A 23,021-nucleotide genomic window follows, 5' to 3' on the forward strand; every position below is an offset into this window, starting at 1 on the left:
AATGCAGCCTGACCCGACCCGAGTCGCGGGTTTATGAACCCGAACTCGCCCCAGCCCCGACGAATTAACTCGATTTGATAAATGAACTCGAAATAAACCCTAAATTTTAATTTGCCGCAAAAGTAAACACGAACAAAATGGCGTCGAAAAGAAAATCAAATTATCCAGAATACAATCTGCAAATAGTGAACGATTTGGCCTGAAAGCAGAAAGATATTCGGGCCGAGTTCAGGTCGGGTTTGGATCAGGGCCCAAGATCTCATCTCTAGTGCAAGCCAAGGGAAGTCAATTATTCTAAAGGTTGACTTACGTATGAACTAAGCTACCGTAAACATGAAGAGGTCATCCAAGCCACTATTCTTTATCCATTTAACTTGCTGTCATAAAACCGTACACGAAAAATCTCCTCTAAGTGGCTTGCACAATCTGTTTAGCTCAGTTTTAATTGTTGAATTTGACCATAATAAAGTTGCTATCTTGCATATGTCATGATTGCTGATTGAGCGCACCTGCGGCAGCTTGATTGGCGCCAACAGCCCGGACAGCTGATTGGTGGACACTCCCTTTTTAAACCCCCGGCTTCCTCTCAGTCATGGTCAGATCGTTGCGAGCTGTTGTATTCCACTCATTGAGCATTCCCGTCCAACTCCGTTTCTGCTAAACTTTTCTCCTGCCTGATCTTCGTTTTTGACCCGTTTCAGCACCTGAAATGCCCGTTCTGCCTGCCCCTGTTACCTGACCCATTTTGCCTTGTTACCTGCCTGCCTCCTGCCTACGACCCTGATTACGAACTCGACATCACCTCTGATCTCCAGCCCCTGCCAAACGACTTACTATTCCCGCCTGTCTTCATCCGACACGGAAGTGTCACTCCCGCCTCGCTCGCTCCTGTTTTCCGTCAGTCCTCGGATCAAGCAAGCAAGCTTTACTCTCCTCTCTTTTCAATAAAAACTGAGAAACGTACGCTATTGAGTTCTGTGTCCGTTCTGGTTTGTGACAGCATATACTTTCTGCCTATTTGAGATGTTACTGTCTACGATAAATTATGTTTTTCTGTCAATTGGCTCCTATAAACTGACATTATTCGACCTTTCTGTCTCAACAATTTGGCGCAGCTTGACTATATCGCCTTTGTTTACAAACATGCAAAGAAGTCGTAGTAGTGTTTTTACGTACTACAAAGGAACTTGTTCCTGGAACGCAATTACTTTTCTTGAAAACGAGTACTTTAACACGTTACTCATTAAATGCAGATACAATTTCCAAAATGCTGCATCATTCACGATGCCTCATGTATATCTTGTTCCACCAGGAACCTTCTAGGAAGAGTGTGCATGTTTATATTTACAAATGAATACAGCTATTGTGGCAAGGTCTTTAGCACAGAATATGCAGAATTTCTCCTCATGTAGATATTCTTCCTATCATATATTTTTGCTTCTAACTGAATTTGTCACTATAAAAAATACTTAAATCAGGGAGCCACCTTATGTGTGCATATTTGGTTGTGTCGCCAGTAGTGAATGGTAGGCAGCACGTTTGTACAAGAACAACAAACCAATTGCCAATCAATGAGGCAAACATAGGCAAAGAAAGTAAAAGTGTGCAGACATTTGGTCTATCTTGGAGAAAAGAAACTGCTCTGAAGATTTGACATGCAAATAAAAACAAAACAAAATGTGGGCCGTCTGTACCTGATGGCATGGGCCAAATCAGCACATTTCCACTGCTCCACGGGTTGACCGTTGAGCTGCAGGAGCGTATCCAGCTGCTGCAGACCCGCTTGGTCTGCCGGACCTCCTGCAGAAAACAAGACAACAAAGAGCCGTCACTCGAGGGTGTGTCTGATTCCCACAGCTTTGTTTATTGGATTCCAGGAGAAAAGCCATGCGGGATCCCCCTATTAACTGCGACACCCCGCTGCTCGGCTTGATCCTCACGGTAATCCTCAAAGCGATGAGATAAAAAAAGAATAGAAAATGAAGACCCTTAGGTGACATTATTCTTCGATGATGGGGGAATTATTCATGAGGCATCAAAAGTGGATCGATGATCGGGATAGGGGGAATAAAGAGGCGGTGGAGGTATAAAAATTAAAACCATAATCATGTTATTTTCAAACAGGAAACATTTTGGATGTCCTCCATGGGTGACTATCTTTTTCCTGTGCTTTGTTTCAGGGTAGAAACGCCGGGAAAGTCATAGTTTACGCTTCCAAACCCGAGCCAGCTGAATGGAATACAAACAGACACGCCTTGTCCTCTTTTTACAGGCAAGGAAAACAATAATTCAGGATGTTTGCCACTGATTATTGCCTATGTCTTCTTGGGTTTGGGTTGCAAAAAAAAAACTGTTATAACAATCTATTATCTTGTCGACTAATTAATACACTGGGATAAAAAGTTAGCAATTAAAACCTTAAACTTTCAATACAGATGAAATTACTTCCTCAACCCCGTGTGGAAACATACAATAAACAAATACAAATAGCAAATAACAAAAAAGGTCAAACATGTATCAATATAGAATACAAAAATATATAAGGTTTGGAATTTTAAAAATGTGCAAAGTATAACCCGGAAGGAGTGTTCTAATACAAATGTGAATGAATTTGGCAATAGTGTTGTTGTTTTTTTTTTGCCTTCTACCTTCAACATAAAAATATAAAACAATAATAATAGTAACAATACATTGTATTTTGAAGGGCCTTTCAGGACACACAGGGTCGCTGTACATGTGAGTAGGACGCAACAATAAACGAAGAGTAAAACAAGCAATTAATGAATAGCCAATAAAACACATCATAGTTAAAAGGGGCGGTGTGCGAGGCATATGGTCAAGAATAGGCAAGTCTCAAGAGGTAAGTTTTGAAGGTGGACAGGGTCAGGCGGCAATGAGTTCCAGAGCTAGGGGGAAGAGCGTCTGAGAGCTCTGCCCCAGGACCTGAAGCAGGCAGGGGGTATAGTGAGATGGAGGGAGGAAGATGATCTGTGGGTGTGGGGCGTGGCAATGTGAAGGAGGTCGAAGAAGTGGGGAGGGGCAAGGTTATGAATGGCCATAAAGGTGTAGAGCAGGATTTTGTAGTTGATCCTAACCCTAACTCTAACCCTAAACACTAATTATCAAATCCCAAAATAGGCAGCTTGGGTTGCAAATAGAGACATTTATTAAAAAAACAATTACATATTGACTATTAATTGAAATTACTCAATTCATTCATTAAATTAAAACTCCAAACACATACAAATTTTTCATTTTTAAAATTTAAAATAAAATAAAGACTTTTTTTTTATTCATGAATTTTAAAATGAAATAATGTTTAAAATAAACATTCATTCATGTGAAATTAAATAAATACTTATTATATATTTTTATTCATTTATTCGTATTAAAATGATATTAAAACATCTGACTTTTAAAAGAGCTAGTAATTCTAAACAAAAGTGGATTCAAACAGTTGAAAAATGGATGGCCTTTATTGTCATCATACAAGCATAACGAAATTGGAGGGCTTCTATTCTAATTGCAAGTAAAACAAATTCAATAGGGTAAAATGTGCAAAATTATAAAAAATGTTCAAGGCAGTATGTGAATGATATATAATAAATGTGTTTATATTCACAGTAAAAGAGTTTTACCATTGAAATTCATACCAGTTTCAGCTCAACTGCTGCCCTAAATAAGCACACAAAACTAAGGAAAGAAATATCTTGCCCATGTTTAGCAACATTTCTTTTCATATTTTATGCCTTCACTCTTGCACATTGTTACTACTAATGTCATTGCACTATTTTCTGATGCACTTACAACGTAGGCTCTTGTAAATAATGCCTATCTATGATACTATCCTTTTTTCAATCTTGTTGAGAACAATGTACACTGCATTGTAATCAATGGCAATAGAGACAATTATCTTCTACTCCATATATATGACATAGTACTATTTACATGACTGCAAAAAGTACATGTGAAATCCCAGGTGAAACTTATTCTATCATTTCCCACAATCTATTCAAAAGTAACCAACCAAAAACTTATAAATTCCGAACAATACCAGGAGAAAACCTTGGAAAATAGACAATTTTGAAAGGTTTTTAATAGGATGAGTCTTGCCTGGATCAACAGCCTGGACCCTTACAGGCGAATCTGAGCAGATCGTGAATCCGTACCCATCTTTTCCTCGAAGGATGGTCACCTGCAACACAAAAACAGAGAGATTATCATTTCAAATGGGCTGGCTGTCAAGAAAAACAGCTCCCTGCTGACAGGAGAAATTAAAGCAGATTTGATTGCCGAGCCCACTTCCTATGTGAAACGTATTGTCTGTTGTTTTTTTTTTCCTACAGGAAGCCAATTAGAGAAGAAACAACTCCCAGAGACGGAGTACTGACTCTCTTTTGTTCATGATTGGTGAAAAGGGCTCGGCGAATGGACGGCAAATGTGTTGCTCTTAAAAAAAAAACAGATACGGGACTGAAATTCATACAATCCGGCTTTCAATTGATCCATTCCAGTTAAATGTAATCCAGTACAAGGAGATGCTTTCCAGAGACTAGTAATTTTCAACTAGTGTGCAAGAGCACACTATGGTGCCGTGAAACCTTGTCTAGTGTGCCACAGAGAAATGCCCAATATTACCTTTGCCATTGTGATAACTTTACTATGGTATATATATGTATATGGTCTGCATTTATATAGCGCTTTTTAAGTTACCGAAGACCTCCCAAAGCGCTTTACAACACTTACACTTACCCAATTACACACTGATAGTGGCGTGAGCCATGCAAGGCACCAACCAGCTTATTGGAGCATTAGAGTTTCAGTGTCTTGTCCAAGGACACTTCGACATTTAACTCAGAGGAGCCAAAGATCGAACCTGTGACCCAAGCGAGCGCTCTACAATGTACTTCACACTTATCGGGGCGTAAGTTTCGGTGTCTTGCCCAAATTGTACTTGCCTTAAGCTGTAGGAACACTGTATAAGGCGCACCCAGAAGCCCCAAATTGGCCAGAAATGTAAACGAGCACGTTAAATACCGCAACATACTGCTGGATAAAATTACAAATGCATACAGTATTTATTCGTGTGTGTTACTACCCTCATGAGGTTTTACAGTATACTACCATATTTGTGCAAAAAAATTATCAATCAAAATTCATCGCTGAGCAAAATCACAAATCATTACGTGCAATAAAATCTAACCCGGCGACAAGAGCACAGAAATTTGACCACTTCACTACCAGTTTTACAGATGACTTACAAAAAGACATCCGATTTTATCTCATTTTCACACGCGAAGGAGATTAAATGGGATCTTAGTTTAACTGTTATAGTGTACGTTTTTTTGTTGTTGTACCTATGCACTGTTTACAAGATTGTCACTATCGGCCAATCGTGTTGCTGTTCTTTGATGACAACACCTTTTCAAACGGATCTGCTATTGCAACCTAAGAGATTTAATGAGAAACGTGTGGTTTGGGCTCAAACCTTTGCAAGTCCAAAATCCATTGATGTTTTTTTTCCCTTTTTTGAGTGTCTACTAAACCCTTAACTTATCACATTGTTGAATATCCTTGATTTCTTCCGGTGATTGGCCGCGTACCTGTAACATTCATCCTCATCAGTAGGTGGTAGCGGATTACATTTTTTTCTCTGAAGTACAATTATCTGCTCTTGAGATAATATAGGGAAATATAATAACTTATTTTTCACTTAAACTTAATAAAAAAATCAAATTACCGGTAGTAAAAATAATCATTATTGTTATATTATTTTACAATGATAAAAATAGAAAACAGTTTGAATGTTATAAGATTTTTTTTTTTCAAACTGGCAGATTTTCTACCCATTTTAAGTATTTTTTTCAATTGTTCTAGAAAATAATATTATGAAAATATAGTAAATCTAAAAAAATGGGTTAAAAATGTAATAAATTCCAAATAAAAAAACTTGAATTGCATCCTGACCCAGAGTGACCTCAAATGATAAGAAAACTTGACAGTGAAAATTGGGTTTTTTTTTTAAATGTGAAACTGATAAAAGGGATTCATTTTTAGACAATTTTTCTATGGAAGGAGTGCCTCGAGATGGTTCCAGTGAAAAAAAAGGTGTGACGTGGCTCAAAAAAAGAGATTTTATCAGTTCAAAGTCACAAACATAAACTTAGAACTGCTCTTTAATGGGACCTTAATAAAACATAATTTCCTATAAGTCATCATTGGTTTTATGATGAGTAGAGGCGGAGCTCGCGTGTGTTTTCTGTGGTTACGTCTCTCCTTTAGATGTCAAATTGGTGATTTAGCCGCTGATTGCATGCCACACTTTAATTGCTTCAGGCAGATTCTTTTTTCGTCGGTAATGTGTTGTTTGAACTGACTGGAGGTGATGTGACAGATTTACCCTCAGGCAGAGAAAGAAAAGAAAAAGCACATTGACCCCGCTCAATTCTATACAAATAAAAAGTGTTTATTTTTTCAGAAGCAATAACACAATTCTGAGCTCTGACACCAGTTTCATATTAATTTTATGCAGTCTTACCCATGAATAGTGACTTTAAAATTATTTTTAAAATGTCAATTTCGCCTTTATACGGAACTACACGTCCCATCAAAGGTGTTGGAACATTTCATGGGCCCTGAAACTCACGACGACCCCAAAACGTCAGCCAGGATTGCAAATTTATGAGAATGACGGAAAAGGATTGGGTGTGTAAAAGGACAAATTGCTTCCATGAGGGACTGCTGAACAACGCTACCTGACTGACAGAAGGGGGTCGTATGGAAGTACTTCAAATGGGAGGCATGACGGGTATAATGTGAACCGAATAAAATATGAAATGAAACACGGATTTATATTAGAAATTTCAAGAAAGTATCAAAAATTACAATAATGGGCATTAGGAAGTCAAGACCATCAGTTGATTTTTGGAAAGCAGAACTAAAGGAATAAATAAAAGGAGGAAAAACTATTATTAACTTTTTTCTGTATTTTATGATAATCTTCTTTTTTAAGAAGACACAGCTTCTTTATTCATTTGTATTAAGAAAGGGAATATTAGTTTGGGCTTATTTAATTGATAGTTCATAATTTCTTCTAGAATCTTAGAGTAAGAATATCACCAACGCCGTGTAGATTACTTTAATGTTCGATTAGTTCACAATTATTCTGTTGCTTGATCAATAAGAACATCCTACCAAAAGCCTTTTAAACCTGTTATAGTTTACTTACTGGTTATCCAATGTTATAACAGAAAATTGTCAAATATTTTCTTCCCTAAAAAGCTCAGCCAAATTAATAGTGTTTAACGAGATCCACCAGGGGCCGCACGGAGTTTGTATGTTCTCGTGCACTCCAGTTTCCTCCCACATTCCAAAAACATGCATGTCAGGTGGATTGGCCGGTCCAAATTGTCCCTAGGTGTGAATGAGCGAGCGAGTTGTCTGTCCCTGTGTGCCCTGCGATTGGCTGGCAACCAGTTCAGGGTGTCCCCTGCCCACTGCCCGATGATTGCTGGGATGGGCTCCAGCACCCCCGCGACCCTACTGAGGATAAGCGGTGCAGCTAATGAGATGAGATGAGATGAGATCCACCAAAAAGTCCTTTAACAATAAAGTATTATCTATGCTTATGGGCAGACCCATATTGAGAAGTTCCGAAAATATAGAAAGTTTGCCAAATTGCGACTTTTCAGAGTTTTTATTCTGAAAAATATTTAATATTGCGTCAATTCAAAGCAGATCAATCTCCAGGCCTAACCAGTTAAAAGTTGTTTTTTTATTGCTTGAAAATTTCCAAGAAATGTTCAGCAGTCCCTCATAGAAGAAATTGTCGACTATTGTTTTGAAAATTCATTAGTTGTCATCTAGATGGTGCCTTTTTTTGTAATTGCCAAATTATTTTTAGATAATCATATTACCTGGGTCTATACTGGGTCTCAGTATCCATAAATACTCAATAGTGAAGACTATTTTTCTCAAAAAGTGATTAAAAAAAAAGTTTGTGTCAATTAATTTAGCTCGAACAGAGTACTAAGGCTACAGGAGTGGGCCTTTGGTGATGAGCATTTTCTTTTTTTACAAACAAGCTTGCTTTTTTTTCTTTTTGTTTTTTTGGACTAGATACATTTTAGAAAACTAGACAAAAACAAATGTATAATGTTCAACTCTTTGAAATAGCAAAAAAAAAATTGCATACTGAAGTTCGGGAAAAAAAAGAAGCCCTGGAGCATGCTTCATTGTGTTAAAACAAAATAGGTGGAACTATGAAAATCAGTGAAAACCCCTGAGACTGAGAAAAAAAATCAGTATGTCTATATCTTAATGTGCAGGTAAAATGATTTATTGATTTTTTTCCCCTTTTTGACTATTCCAAATGAATGAGAAAAGTGCAGGATTAAAATGTCAGCCAAATGGGCATAGTTGTAATGAATGGACCCAAACCAGGGGTTTTGACTCCGGACGCAAGACTGAAGAGCAAGTTATTTTCTTGAGGATGTGTTGCATGAGCTACGTTCCCCTTTTTAGCATTCACGCCTCACCACTGCTCACAGAGAAACCGTCGCTAATCACAATACTTTACGCTTGTATTGTTGGATGTCACACACACAAAAAACACACAACCCCTGGTCAACTAGTCATTTTCCTCTTCCTCTCAGTAAAACAATGTTATCTGGGTCAGTATGCTCAGCACACACAGGCCCGTGCCCACGGAACGACTAATGTCATTTTGTGTTTCGGTCATGTGAGGATTTTTAGGCCAAATTAGATGTGGATACAATTTTACTCTAAGGGGCACCTACAAAAAAATTGAAAGATGCGATTGCCATGTTTATTTTTTTATTGTTTTAACAAGTGTAAAAACAAAAAAAATACATTCTTATTTTCATTTATTTTTTATGTTAACACAACTAACCTTTTATAAGGTAAGTAAAAATACAAAGATATATTACTATTATTTTCAAAATTGGAGAATTAATTTGTATTTTGGGGACAATGGATTCTACAAAACGTTTTGAGGATAAATTCTAATTTTATGCTGCAGGCTGAAGAAAAATTTCCGACGTGCCATAAATGGCCCCCGGGTCGTAGTTTGTATAGTATTCAATACATTTTGGTTTTGATTAGCTGTAACACAAGTCATGAGTCGAATTTATGGACTAGAGTCTTAGTGAATAACAAGATTTTGTCGCCTGTCATAGTGTCACAGGAATTTCTAAATGTCGAAATACTTGACCTTGACTGTGACCTAATACTTTTGTATATGTATTCAGCTGGAACGTGACAAAATTTTATGCTGACGAATGACAAAAAAAACTATAGTGATAAGCAACCTTTGCCGTCACTTTGCTAATGGCGACTGTTTTAAAACAAAGATTCCAGATTAGCTTAGCGCTTTTGCATTAGCCTTAGCACCACAGAAAATAATGAATTTAAAACATTATTGAAAGAAAAATCCTAAACAAAGGATAGAAAAACTGTATTTTGCATTGAGCTAGTGTCACGTGAAGAGGTAGAAGTATTCTAAATTAAAACATAAAATTTTTTGCAAGTTTACCTCCTTAATTAAGCACATCTGAGAATTAATCTATTAATTTTTCAATGTTTTTTCCAAACAGTGATTATTAGTTTTGGCTATCGCTCAGTGAGAGCTTAAACACAAACATTTCTATGTTTCACTCTTTCAACATAGCTGTATCTTATGGGAAAGCTCTGTATAAATCAGATAACAACCTTGTTCATCAAATTAGCTGTGTTCAGAAGGGGGACGTGGAATGAAAGAAAGTGTTTCTTAATTCTATTTAATTTCACATTATTTGAAACTGGAAATTAGAAGGAGGGACTTGTGTTGAAAATAGCGCGAGAACAATTATTCTTATCTGATTAGTATTAGGACTTATTAAGTAGTTTTTCAAACAAAAAATAAAACAAAAAAATGATAATTAAAATATGCAAAATGGTCCCATATTACAGCAGGTAAATTGATTTCCTTATTATATAATTTTTGGGAAACGAGGTAGAAAATATTCAACAAAATGAGCAAATTCTGATTCAGACTGATAGTCAACTCAGCAGATGCAATTAATACCAATACAAAAACTGATATAGCTCGTACAAAATATTTCCCTCCCCCTCAATAAACGAAAAAAATGCAAAGTAATACCTAACATATTTTCCTGAACATTGTATACATATAATTTCAATTTATTTTCCCTTAAATTTCAGGTTTTTGGTCCTGAAATGTATAGTAGAGGGCAGCAGATTCTGGGATCACCCACTATCACAAGTCAATACCATAAAAAAAAGTTGATAACTGCGACGATACCAATACCTAGCATCAATACGACTTAAAAAAGTCTGGTGTCTTCATTGATCATTGATACTGGGCATCGGGATGACTCATAGAAAGCCGGTGTCTGTGCAAATAACTATCATTGGTACGGCCTAAAAAGACTGGTGTCTGCGCTTATACCGATACTTAGCATCGATACTCGCCCCAAATTGCTGATTCATACCACAGAAATACCCATTTGTCACCCCATCTTTAAAAAAAACATTTTCCGAAAGGGGTCGACTTTTGAGACACGTATTTGGACTATACTTGATATGGTCCTCTTCTTAATTTGACACTTTTTATGCTACACTTACAAAAAGAAAGAAAAAACACAATGACGAGCATTAAGTTACTCTACAGACCACCTCTATCCCCCCATTTGTCCTACCTAATGCGTTTTGCAGCCCAAACAACTTAGCTAAAAGTAAGATAAATGCATATGGGCTCTTTGAACTCAGCTAGGCATTTTTAAAAAATACATAATTGAGAAAATATTCTACTCTTAAGTTTTAAAGGAATGCTCAAATAATGCAGTCCACCTGCAAACTTTTACCAAAACAGAACTCCAATGGGATTGTTGGGGTGGCTTATTTACACACATTTAGTCTCGCTTCAAGATAAAGCAGCCGTAGACAAAAATAGTAGTCCCCAATCAGATTGTTTTGTTGTCGTTTGAATTAAGAAGTCTACCGCATTAAACAGTGGTATGGATGAGTATGTTGGTCTCGTTTTGGAGCTGTATCCGAGGCTCTCTATTTCTACACACTGACACACACCTGTGGCAGCCTACAACCGATGCAAAAGCGGCACAGTCCGTGGATGGTGTGCATCACGGGCCCCCCTGCACCTCCTCTTCCTCCGACTGTCCCGTTCAAGTCTGCAGCTAGCACGCAAACGCTCCTGCGCTGGCTCTCGGTCCGAGACCCATTGCTCCTGCAGCCAGAATACCTCCACAGCCGCCTCTGTGCCGCCGAATGAGTTCGGGTGGGACTTTGCACTCCCTCTTCGACCGCCTCCTCATCCTGAGGGCTCTTTAGCGTGTTGTGGATCATCTCAGCTTCACCTAACTCAATGATGAAATTCCCTGAAGGTGCAATCCATTTATTCGTGGAGATGTCATCAAGGTGGCAGGATTTTGGAGGGTCTTCTCCGCCTTCCCTGCGGCGACGCGGAGGCGAGACTGCCGCTCGGTCCACAGTGTTGCTGCTGCCAGGAGCGCTCATGGGAACTCTTCAGTAGCAGAAGAATAGGAGGAAGTTCCTCCCACCACCACCAACAGCAGCGATTCCCCCCCACCACACACACGGACCCACGCATACCTTGGCGACCTCCACAACCCGCATACATTTGCGTGTCTGCACGCGATAAGGCCCATTTGCTTCCTGTGCCCACACTACCAGCTTCTCATAGGTGCTTCAGATCACTTTTCACTCATGTTACTGAAAAGAGGTAGTTAATTTACTTTTTACTCTATTTAAAAAGTTATTCAGTTACCACCCCAGATTAGTGACACCAAAAAAGTAAAGCGTTACTCTGAAAGTAATTAGTTATAAATTACTGGATATACTCGCAAATAAGTCGCTGCCCATGGACTGCTTTGAAACAGCCACATAATAAGATAAATAGAAGAAAATGTGCACACTAAGCCTTCCTATTTCTTGTGTAATATTGAGAGCTTGCAAAGAACAATTGGCAAAGACATTCTATATCTATTTTGTCTCTGGGCTTCAAACCATTTAAAGATTTCCTTCTCCATTGATGATTACAGTCCAATACGTTTTTTTTTCTCTCCAGGTATTGTGTATTGCAAAAATAATTTCATAAATTAAAAAAAAGCACACTTTTATCGCAAATTCTTTGATCATGTTTACCCTATTGATCTCACGTTGTATTGTTGTTTCTCTATAAGTCACGCCTCCTACCCACATGCTGCCTACTATTCGCTACTGGTGACTCACAACCAAATATGCGGGTATAAGCTAAATACCTGATTTTAGTATTTCATCTTATAGTTGTAATTTTGGCTTGGATTTGAGTATATATTGTACAGTAGGGAGAATATCAGTAGTGAGAAATGATCGCACTCTGTGCTTAAGAAACTGCTTGAATTGATTTGTACCTTGCATGGCCGTATAAAGATGTCTACCCAAATTTGACAACATTGTTGAAGGTGTGATGCTGGCGGACTAAGGGTGCATTATTTCATCCTGAGCGAGGGGGGAGGCACTGATTAATGAGCAGGTACTGATTAATGGGGTTGAAATTTGTGAATTGTTATCAATAAGTATCAGAGTAACACATTACAGTACTCATTACAGAGAAAAATAATTGTGTTCCAGGAACATGTTGCTTTGTAATATGTTGCTCCAAACACTGGTGCCCACACTACTTTCTCATAGGTGCAACTGAATCCTTTTTGACAGTGTTGGGACTAATGCAATATAAATAAAATTTTGTGATTCTACCATCGGTATTACTTTCCGGCATTACCGCGTTACAGCACCACACAAATCATTCTGTGATTGGTTGGTATTCTTGCTTCCGTTACAATGTCACACACATCATTTAGCCACTGACGAAATGCCTGAAGAGTGTCTATACATACATACAAAATACAACTGACTATAATTACGGTGGCCTCCGTTACAAGCATAAAGTGTGAGAACGAATTTCTTCTCATGTAGATATATATAAATAAGCCCAAATTAATATTTCCTTTCTTATATAGATATATTGAGTATTTATGTATTCAAATCCAAGACAAATGTACAACTATAAAATAAATAGCTGAAATCAGGGTGTCTCCTTACAGTATATGCACATATTAGCTTGTGTGTCACCAGAAGCGAATGGTAGATTATACAGGAACAGCAAAATCAATGGGGCAAACGTAAGCACAAAATTAATAGTAAAAGTGTACTGAATTTTGTTGATTTTTTTTGCGTAAAATTATTTTTTGCAATAGACCTAGCCTGGAGAAAAAAAGACCATGTCTTGGACAGTATCCAGAAATAGAGAAGGAACTCTTGGAGAGGTTTGAAGTCCAGAGACAATATTGATATGGGGTATCTCGGCTACATGTGTGTTTGCAACTTCCCAAGAATGCACGAGCAAAGAAATAGGTAGGGATCACTGCTTCCAAAGACTCGTGTGCATGTTTTATTCTAAAAGAAAAAATGGAAGAAAAAAACCAATGTGGATTTAGATAATGAGAAAACATACATAAACTATCATAAAACCATTTAATTAAAACTACTAATAAGCTGGGGAAATTGCATCCATCTTACATCATGAGCCTCACTTGGAGGAAGCTGACATATTTGTCTGATATCTTGCTGCTAAGGGTCCCTAAAAAAAGTTAGCAAAAGGCTTGGCTCCATAGAAGAAGAAAAATGGTGAGCCTTGTTTAGTCTTTGTAACTTGTATTTTTCCTTGTGCATTTTAGCACTCGCTTTTGGTTGCATGTCATATCTAGTGGCAAAAAACTAATACACACTGTCCCTGTTTAAGGGTATCAGTTTCTATGTGAAAATCTACGGTAATTTGTAACTACTTGAAGAGCTACTTGTTGGTGTCAGTATTTTGGGGGTAACTGTAACCGTAATAAATAATTTATTTCCAGTAATGCGCCCAACACTGCCTTTTGCACATATAACATCTGAGAAACAAGTGTGTGAATGAATTTTTTTTTAATAGTAGAAAAAACGCTCAATAGCAGCAAAGAGCGTGACGCAAGCAGGCTTCCCTCGACCTCTACCCAGACTTGTTTGTTATGTTTTCACCTTCCATATTTCCTCCGCTTTTCCTTTCAAAAACGCTTCCCCCCACCACAGGGAAATTCACAGTTCTGCGAATCCCTGACAATCGCTAATCCTCTGCCAGTTGGCAAAAATGTGTTTTTGTTTTTGATATCGACTCTCATGGGAAAGTAGCGATAATGAGACATTAAGATAATACATATTAGCAAGAGGGTTGAGCCCCTACTATTGCATGCAAATAATGGTATAGTACTTTTAAACAGCATAGCACGGGGAATAGAAGTTTTTGTTAAAATGTTTAAAAATGTGAGAAGAAATTTTTATAAATATGTTAAACATGATTAACAGTGAACTCACTTTACTGAAAAATAAATTAGGAGAATCCTGACAGTTGTATTTCTGTGTTGTGTTATTCTACAAAACATGTTTAACCATTATTTTATGTGTTGCTGGCATGGGGTAAAAATGATATCGGAAATTTGTTTTAGATTGCTAGTTGTAGAAATTGTCCCTCAGTGGTTAATTAAAGAGACAGTGTGTGAAATTTGACCACTAGATGTCGCTGCCTTTTTTCATGCAGGTAAAAACAAAGAATGCAAACTACAATGTTTTTCACTTGCTGCTGCCATCTCCTGGCTTTTGTCATTATTACAGCCTCTGTCAAACTCATTTATAATGTATTTGCAAGTACGAACATGTCTTAGCTGCACTCGAAAAAAACGTTTGTTGTTTTTTTTAATCTTTTTGGGTGTTTCAGGTTGGTTTTTGGACTTAACTTGAAACTGGCATTTTTCTTACTTTCAGCTCAGTCTACCCTAAGGGTGTATATGGTAAATATCTCTGCTCAACACACTAATGCTGGGGGTGTTTCTGTGGGGAAGGGGCATAACCCCCATGTCCATGCTACACTAAAAAATAATTAGAAAATAAAGCCAGGGAAAGAACACAAAATGGCTTTTTCTTTTTCACTATATTTAAAACCTGTTTAGTAAACTAGTAGCATGAGAAACAAAATAATTACAATTACATTTTCTTCTTGTCTCATCTCATTAGCAACACCGCTTATCCTCAGTAGGGTCGTGGGGGTGCTGGAGCCCATCCCAGCAATCATCGGGCAGTGGGCAGGTAACACCCTGAAGTGGTTGCCAGCCAATCGCAGGGCACACGAGGACAGACAACTCACTCGCTCACACCTAAGGACAATTTGGGCCGGCCAATTCACCTGAAATGCATGTTTTTTGAATGTGGGAGGAAACCGGAGTGCCCGGAGGAAACCCACGCAAGCACGGGGAGAACATACAAACTCCGCACAGGAAGTCTGGAGCTGGATTTGAACCCACGCAGGAGGTTCCCAAGACATGAACTGTGCCGCACACGCGCTAACCACTGCACCGACGTGCTGCCAATAATATTGTAATTTTATAAAATAAAGAAAAGGTGTCCGATGTATCAGGTATATGAGACAATTTTCCTCAAAAACAACATGATTTTCTTTATTTTGGTATGATATTTCCCAAACAAAAAATATTTTTGTGCGTCTTTATATAATAATATGTCTTTGTAATCATTTTAACTTCCTCCAAAATAGGAGAAATAATACTATAAATTTGATATTGGTAACCGGCAAAACACCTTTCAGGTATGAAGGATTAATTTACTATTTTAAGACCAATTTGTGGAATAAGCAATTTAGTTTGAAATCAGCTAGACCATGGGTGGGCAACTATGGCCCGCGAAAAATGGTAAAAGAAAGTACTACTAATAAGAAAATGTAGTTTTTTTTGGGTGGGGGCTTTGCTCCGATTGTCCCTTTGTCAGCCTACTACAAAAATACTATGATCGGTACAGAAATACTACACAATACCTTAAAACTAAGTATAAAATGTAGTTCTTAAAAACAGGGACATAGTATTTTATATTGCTTCATCTTGAAAAGCAAAAAATAATACAGAAGTATGTCAAAAATACTACTACAGTCATACTATAATACAGAAATAATACTACAGAAAAGCTACAAAAATACGACAGAAGTAATAGAGAGATAATACAGAAATACCACAGAAATACTACAAAAATATTACGGAAAAAAATACTACCGGTGTAATACAACAATCTTACAACAGAAATACTACACACTAAAATGAAATACTACAAAACTAAATATCAAACTTGGTGCTTAAAAAAGGGATCTTATATCTTAGTTATAAGTGTTTCAAACCAATTTGATGGGACTAATCTTATGAAAAACAATCATAAAAATAAAGGTCACATGTAAATGGCTTTATATAAATATTGGATAGGTCTTCAAAACCGGCATCTTTGCCAAATTCTAAAACCCTATCGGGCCCGCAATTCCCAAAATGTTCCCACCCCTGATCTAGATCATCTGCCAGTTGAACAAAAAAAATGAATGCCTTTTATAAATCTGAATGTTTTATTCCTAATTTTCTCATAATACTTTTTGTAATGTATAGTTAAGCAAATGTGACAAAGTTTCTTCAAGGGTCTAAAAGTGCATCTTGCGCATGACCCGCTTGGTACAATTTTCCCTCTCACACAATTTAGCCCCCCTGCCAAAGCGAGCAACAACCCCATTAATTAACAGTTTGTGTCTTTTCACAACTAACATCGGCCGTCTCGCGTGATGAAACACTGACAGTGAAGGAAAAGCGGGAGAAAAAAAAAGATAGAACGAACATTGGCTAAGTCTGTAAAGTGCTAATAAAGAGGCCGCAGAGGGCCTATTTTTCTGAGATCCCCTCATCGGCGAGGTAATGGCGGCTTTTCCCTGTTTTCTCTCCTTTTTTTTTAAAAAATGGGCTAGGGTTACCACGTCAAGCATACAAAAAACACTTTTGTCTCGCTTTCACGCGGCGCCGTTCACCTCTGAATGGGCAGAAGGACGGATTAGACGGCGAGAAGAAAAGAAGGTCTCGGGGAGAGGAGATTGAAATGTTTGTCTGCAAGCCAGATGAGGCCAATCTGCTCTTTAGTGTCGCGGGTTCGCGCTCTCCAGGACGTGGAGAGAAAAGAAGTTATCAAAGGAGGAGGCGTCCTCAGGAGAATTCATGCCGGCACTGTATTTCTAACATCTTGAAGGTCACGTTGTTCCAAACAGGAAAGATGCCAGACACCTGTCCAACATGCATGCCAACAAAACCATGAATTGTTTCGTTGCAATGAAGTCTGGATATATAGAGAAATAGGAACAAAAGCAAGATTAATATTAAATCTTCAAATTAGCCTTTTGAAATACAGAAATATCTACAATAAGATTATCTGTCTTTGTCAAAATCAGAAGATGGATAGAGGTCAAAGAACTCTATTTAAGGGGAGATCTGCTATCACACCTGTCCAAGGTCTCAGAAAATATAAATATTTGTAAACGCATTAGGTAAAATATATCATCTGTTTGAGTTTCACACCACCAACAGATACAAAGAAAATGTGCCCGTTTAGTGGGATAGCCGATTTCGCCCTTCGCGTTGATACTTGGCCAACAGACACGGATGTCAAAAACATTATCACAGTGACGGATTTGGAGCTAATGCTAGGTGACAAGCAAATAGATGCAAGGGGATGCGGTAAGAAAAAGGCGGATAAAACTCATTGCCTCCTTTCATAACTGTTTTTTAAAGCCAAGCAAAAAAAAAACAAAAAACAAGCACGATCTATCCTGTTGTGTCCTTCTAAACGAAAAAACTAGTCTCTCTTGCGTCGTCTTGAGACCGTAACTCATAACTGTCAACCTGTACATTTTTGCCGTACAAAGTAGGTTTATTATGCATTTTAAGACGTGTACGACGTACAAGAAAATCTGTACGGAAAAACGCAAATTTGTCAATTATGGGTACCAGCTGGTATACACCGACTATCACGAAACGGCAAAAAAATTGAGTCAAACCAGTTCGCCGCGGTAGCCTCTATCTCGGTATCGTTTTTTTTTTCCGTTGCAAACGAAGCGAGCATTTTGATGCTACTGTGCGCATGCGTCTGTCGTCTGGGGATTTCCCATCATGCATCATTCCGATCACACAGTAGGCCTACATTACAACATAGTTTTGAATTTTCTTTGGATACAATCATCAAGTCGCAATGGCCGAACCTGAATTAAAATGCTGTAAGTTATTCTGATCTGAAAACAACAGGCGTGGTTGATTGAGTAAATTTGAAATACATGTGGTCTTAAAAAACATCGGATTTCATGTGGTAGTTGTGGAGAGAAAGGAAGTCCGTCTCTTTTTAGAGAACCAGCTTTTTCGGCTCAACTCATTGAAGAGAGCCGGCTCTCAAACGGCTCACTTGCTGTGATACATTATATTACGAATTATTATGTTATATAAAGAAGTTAAGAAAAATAGGATGTATAAAAGGTGAAAATGAAAAAAAGACAGGTTTGTGGTTATCCCTTTAATCAGTATATTACCAACAATAATTTAATGCAGAAAATGAATTAATAATTTAAATGAGAAAATGTATTATTCTACTTGATTATATTTGCATGTATTTTTCCCTTCTACAATGAACGACCAAGCTACTTCATTTTTGAACTTTTTGATAATAAACCTCATTCATGTTGAGCAACTCAGTATCTCACAACAAAATGTTAATTAACAATATATAAGATTTAACGAAACACATGTACAATATAACACGTTAAACTACATAAATAAACACGTTTGAAAAAAAAAAATATGGTGTAAGATTATTTTGTATTTTGTAAGGGAAAATACGACAGTTTGTAAGGGCATGGAGCCGTGGAGGTTGACAGGTATGGTAACTGTCGTATTTTATGCTGAAAATAGGCGTTATCCTTTCTACATTCGATTATTGTCATGATTTGCCACTTTGTTAAATAAGTATATAATTTTTTATGTTGTCTACAGTCACTGCTAAGTGTTATTGCATTTATTTTCATTAAACACTTGTTACGATGCACTATTCTTTTCATTGCACTATTGTTATAATTTAAGCAAGTTCCTAAGCACCGTCATGTAGATATTTTTGCATATTTATCTTGACAGTCTTATATTTTCTCTTTGAAGTACTTATTTCATTTTTACCATGGGGTGCCATGTCTAATCTCATTGCATACAATGTTTTACAACATTTATATAAATGACAAGAAAGAAAAGTCAATTCTATTGAATACTTATACCCCCAAACAACTGATATACTGAAATATATGCTACTTTTTGTTTTTATCCAAGTAGGCTATTAAGATAATTTTAAGTAGGATTTGCAAAAAAATTATAAAATATAGATTGTAACTACATGCACACATTTCATATCAGAACCACGAAAAAATAAAAAACCTTGTGATTTTACAAAGCACACTCAAGGCTACCAAGACCAAAATCTCAAGTGCCCAAAGCGCTGGGTGAATCTCTGAAATAACTGGGCGTCCTCAATAATAAAAGGACAGAGTAGTCATTGAGTAGTCATTGGATGTTAATGGACAAGGAAACAGACAAAACACAGACAGGAATTCAAAAACAGTTTTACATTCCCTCAATTTGCTCATAAAGGTGCCATGGTCCTCGGTCCAATCTCCCGTGAGACCATTCTGACACAAATGCCACCCTCATCTGTTGCACGGACGTGATTAAGGAGAGATAACTAAAGAAGGTGGCTTATCCCTGCAAATACGGCTTCAATACTTTTAGGATTTAAATAGTCAAAAATCAAAATGGTGTAAAAATCAGAGGTAGCACTGTAGCTAAGTGGTTTATACTTATTTTTTTCACAACTCTAAAGTTGTGTGTTTGAATTGCTGTTAAAGCCTCCATTCTCACATAAAGGGTCACTAGCATTAGCTGCTTACTTAGTAATGCTAAGATAAATGATTCATAGGTCAAACAATCACCCCTATGAAAAATTATCTATGACCAAGTACTTAAGGTCTAAATGTTACCAACAAAAGACCCGGGATCCAAGGCACGTTAGTCTTAATAGTGCAAAGGTTAAAGTCGAGTACTGGCAACCGGATTTACGCCGCTAATGGTCTAATGCTTGTTAGTTTCAGCCTGATTGACCGTAATGATCCACCATCCATAGGGTTTAAAGCTCTCTGGAAAGCATGCCATTCAATTAACCACATACAATCGTCTTTGGAACACGGAAAAACCCGGAGGGAGAACCACAACAAGCAGAAGGGCATTTAGCATTTGTCCTCTGGGTCTAACCTGTGTTGCATGTTAATGGGTCAAAAATGAATTAAACAGTAAAACTTCTAAAATCAATCTGAAGTAAGGCACCTAAAATGGATCACAGAGTAAAATTTTAGTCAAATCACCAAAAACTCTAAGAACATAATATATGCATTGATTGTGATTTCACACAAACAACCGTATCAGAATCTTTGAATTCTGAAATTGTTAAGATTGTGTTTCTGTGTTACAATATTAAAATCAGTGTGTTTGATTTTGGCAGTCCCAGCATAAATAGTAGTAAATAGTTTACCCACCCTAAACAAGCGAGCAAAATATTGAAATATATATCTTGCAACTTTTTTGACCATTTTGGCGGCTGCTAAATGTTATTGCACTACTTTTCATTGGACTGCCAATACGATGCCATTTTCTTTCATTGCACTGGCAATTATTACAAGTCAGGCCAGTCTCTAGGTATCCATCCATCCATACATCCATTATCTGCACCGCTTATCCTCATTAGGGTCGCAAGGGTGCTGGAGCCCATCCCAGCTATCTTCGAGCAGTGGGCAGGGGACACCCTGAACTGGTTGCCAGCCAGTTGCAGGGCACACAGAGACAGACAACTCACTCGCTGATTCACACCTAGGGACAATTTGGACCGGCCGATTAACCTGACATGCATATTTTGGGAATGTGGGAGGAAACCGGAGTGCCCGTAGGAAACCCACCAAGCATGGGGAGAACATGCAAACTCCACACAGGAAGTTTCGATTTCATGACCTCAGAACTGTGCCGCACATGCGCTAACCACTGCGCCGCCATGCTGCTAGTCTCTAAGCACTACTTTGTAAATATTTTGCCTATTTATTCTGACAGTCTTTTATCCTAGTTTTCTCCTTAAAGCCTTTATCACATGTTTACCGATTATTGCATTTTGTAAATTCCTATTTTTGTACTTATCCTAATGTGATTTTTAGTTATTTACTGGCCGCAAGTCAGACCTTAGAAATCACTAACTAGTGATAATAATTAGAAATATTTGTTAAAGAAAAATATTTTAAACTTTTTTAGGAGAGGTAAAAAATATTTTTAAGGTATATTTTATGAATCTTATGTTCATGTATAATTATTGCACACACTAAAATTAATTGGTAAGATAATTTTGCTTGTTTCATCCATTGATTTTCTTATTTAGGTATATTTTGAACTTATTTTTCTGGTGACTGAATAGCCTAAAAAAATCTTAAAATGTGTAAAATGATCTATCATCAGAAATTTCTGCTTATTGTAAGTATATAATCAGTTATTGTATTTATTTGCTACCTATTTTTGCTAACACCTTGTTGCTACCATTATAATTGTTTTCATCCCAAATAAATGTTGGGCTTTTTTTGCTCTATTTTTCATTGCAAACACCCACAAAAAAATTGAGCTATTTCTTTTTTGGAATAGCAGCCGATATAGAACTTTATTTTTAGCTTTTTTCCCAGAAAAATAAGAAAAAATAATACTTAAAAATAGAGAAAAAAACGGCGTAGCAGATATTGTTTGTTATTTAAATAATGAGAAATTATTGTTATTAAAATATAGAAAATAATGCTTATTTCATAGTGTTACTTTTAGCATTTGTTTTTCTTATTTTGTTTGGGAAAGCAATTTAAAATATATCCCAAAATGCCTCAATGAAAAATATTCTAAAAATTAAAAAGGTAAAAGCAAAAAAAGTTTAAATATAGTTTTATAAAAAATGTAATACTAAAAATGTACACAAGAAAATTATTAATATATATTTTTTTGCTGTACATGTTGCAGCAACCATAAACCAGGAATCGTTTACTTGACATGCACGTCACATCATTTAAAGTAAGAATAGTTGTCTGCCCAGAAACTTTTTCGATATATCCAAATAAAAATGGGGCTTAATTTTGTAGCGTCATCATGAACTCAACTTCTCTCCCATGACACGCCAGCTTTTCGCTTCACTTACATGTAAACACGCATCTCGACATACATCTTAAGTCAAGCACGGAGACTCATCTTTTTTCCCATTTTCTCTTTTTTTTCTTGTTTTTTCTGTCGTTCTTAGTTCAAGCCCCGCAGACCCAATTCGATTACTTGCCATGGCAGCTGGGAATGTACGACACGGAACTCACGCAACATATAACTTAGTAAGGGTGCGTTTATGCATGATGAATTTGTGGAACAAGCAGCCCCCTCAGGGGTCACCTGTCATAGCAGTGCAGGGTTAAACTAGAGGGTGTTAGTGGTGTCAAACAAACGGACCTCAAGCAGATCAGATCAGGCCCGCCAACAGATTTAACGGAGACAATGGTGAGCACAAGAGAAAAATGAGCCGCATCATGTAAAACAATGACAAGCAGTTTTGAATGTCTACTGGATGTCGCCAAGTCTAGGTGCCACTCCTAAAGCAAACCACTCAATCGCTGTCTTTTCTGACTACCATTTATCAACGAGAGGAAACCCCAATTATATCTTATGTAAAATACAAGTCACTAATGTGCTGTACAAGGCAATACATTACAATGTGTGGATGTCTCTCTTGTCTGCAACAATTGCTAAAAAAAAACTGCGCTCCATCCCCTGTGATTGAAAATTATTGTTGGCACCTGGATTTAAAAAAAAAAACACTTTAAAAAATAGCACCTGTGTTGCAGTGCTTTAAAGAAACTTTATATAATTTCTAATTTCTATAATATAAAATCTAACAGTGAAGGTACCAAATTCAGGTAAACATTTTTGTTTGAATTAAATAAAAAA

The 23,021-nt window shown here is 37.2% G+C and overlaps 1 protein-coding gene across 2 annotated transcripts in view; it reads right to left on the reverse strand.

Moving 5' to 3' along the window:
• The window catches only part of rgs3a (regulator of G protein signaling 3a), a 183,133-nt gene that overhangs the window by 145,546 nt on the left and 14,566 nt on the right, over window positions 1–23,021 (reverse strand). The window contains exons 1-3 of one of the 2 annotated variants that reach the window (XM_088320166.1): window positions 11,107–11,512; window positions 4,114–4,195; window positions 1,695–1,800 (exon numbers count right to left, since the gene is read on the reverse strand). In XM_088320166.1, coding sequence (XP_088176292.1) covers window positions 1,695–1,800; window positions 4,114–4,195; window positions 11,107–11,382 — 464 coding nt within the window. In that variant the 5' untranslated portion in view covers window positions 11,383–11,512. Of the gene's footprint in view, window positions 1–1,694; window positions 1,801–4,113; window positions 4,196–11,106; window positions 11,513–23,021 lie in introns of those variants that run through there. The other variant, XM_088320165.1, reaches the window with a different exon arrangement.

The sequence above is a fragment of the Urocampus carinirostris genome, chromosome 16 (genome assembly GCF_059441175.1).
Source record: "Urocampus carinirostris isolate Australia breed hairy pipefish chromosome 16, RoL_Ucar_1.0, whole genome shotgun sequence".
Lineage (NCBI taxonomy): Eukaryota > Metazoa > Chordata > Actinopteri > Syngnathiformes > Syngnathidae > Urocampus > Urocampus carinirostris.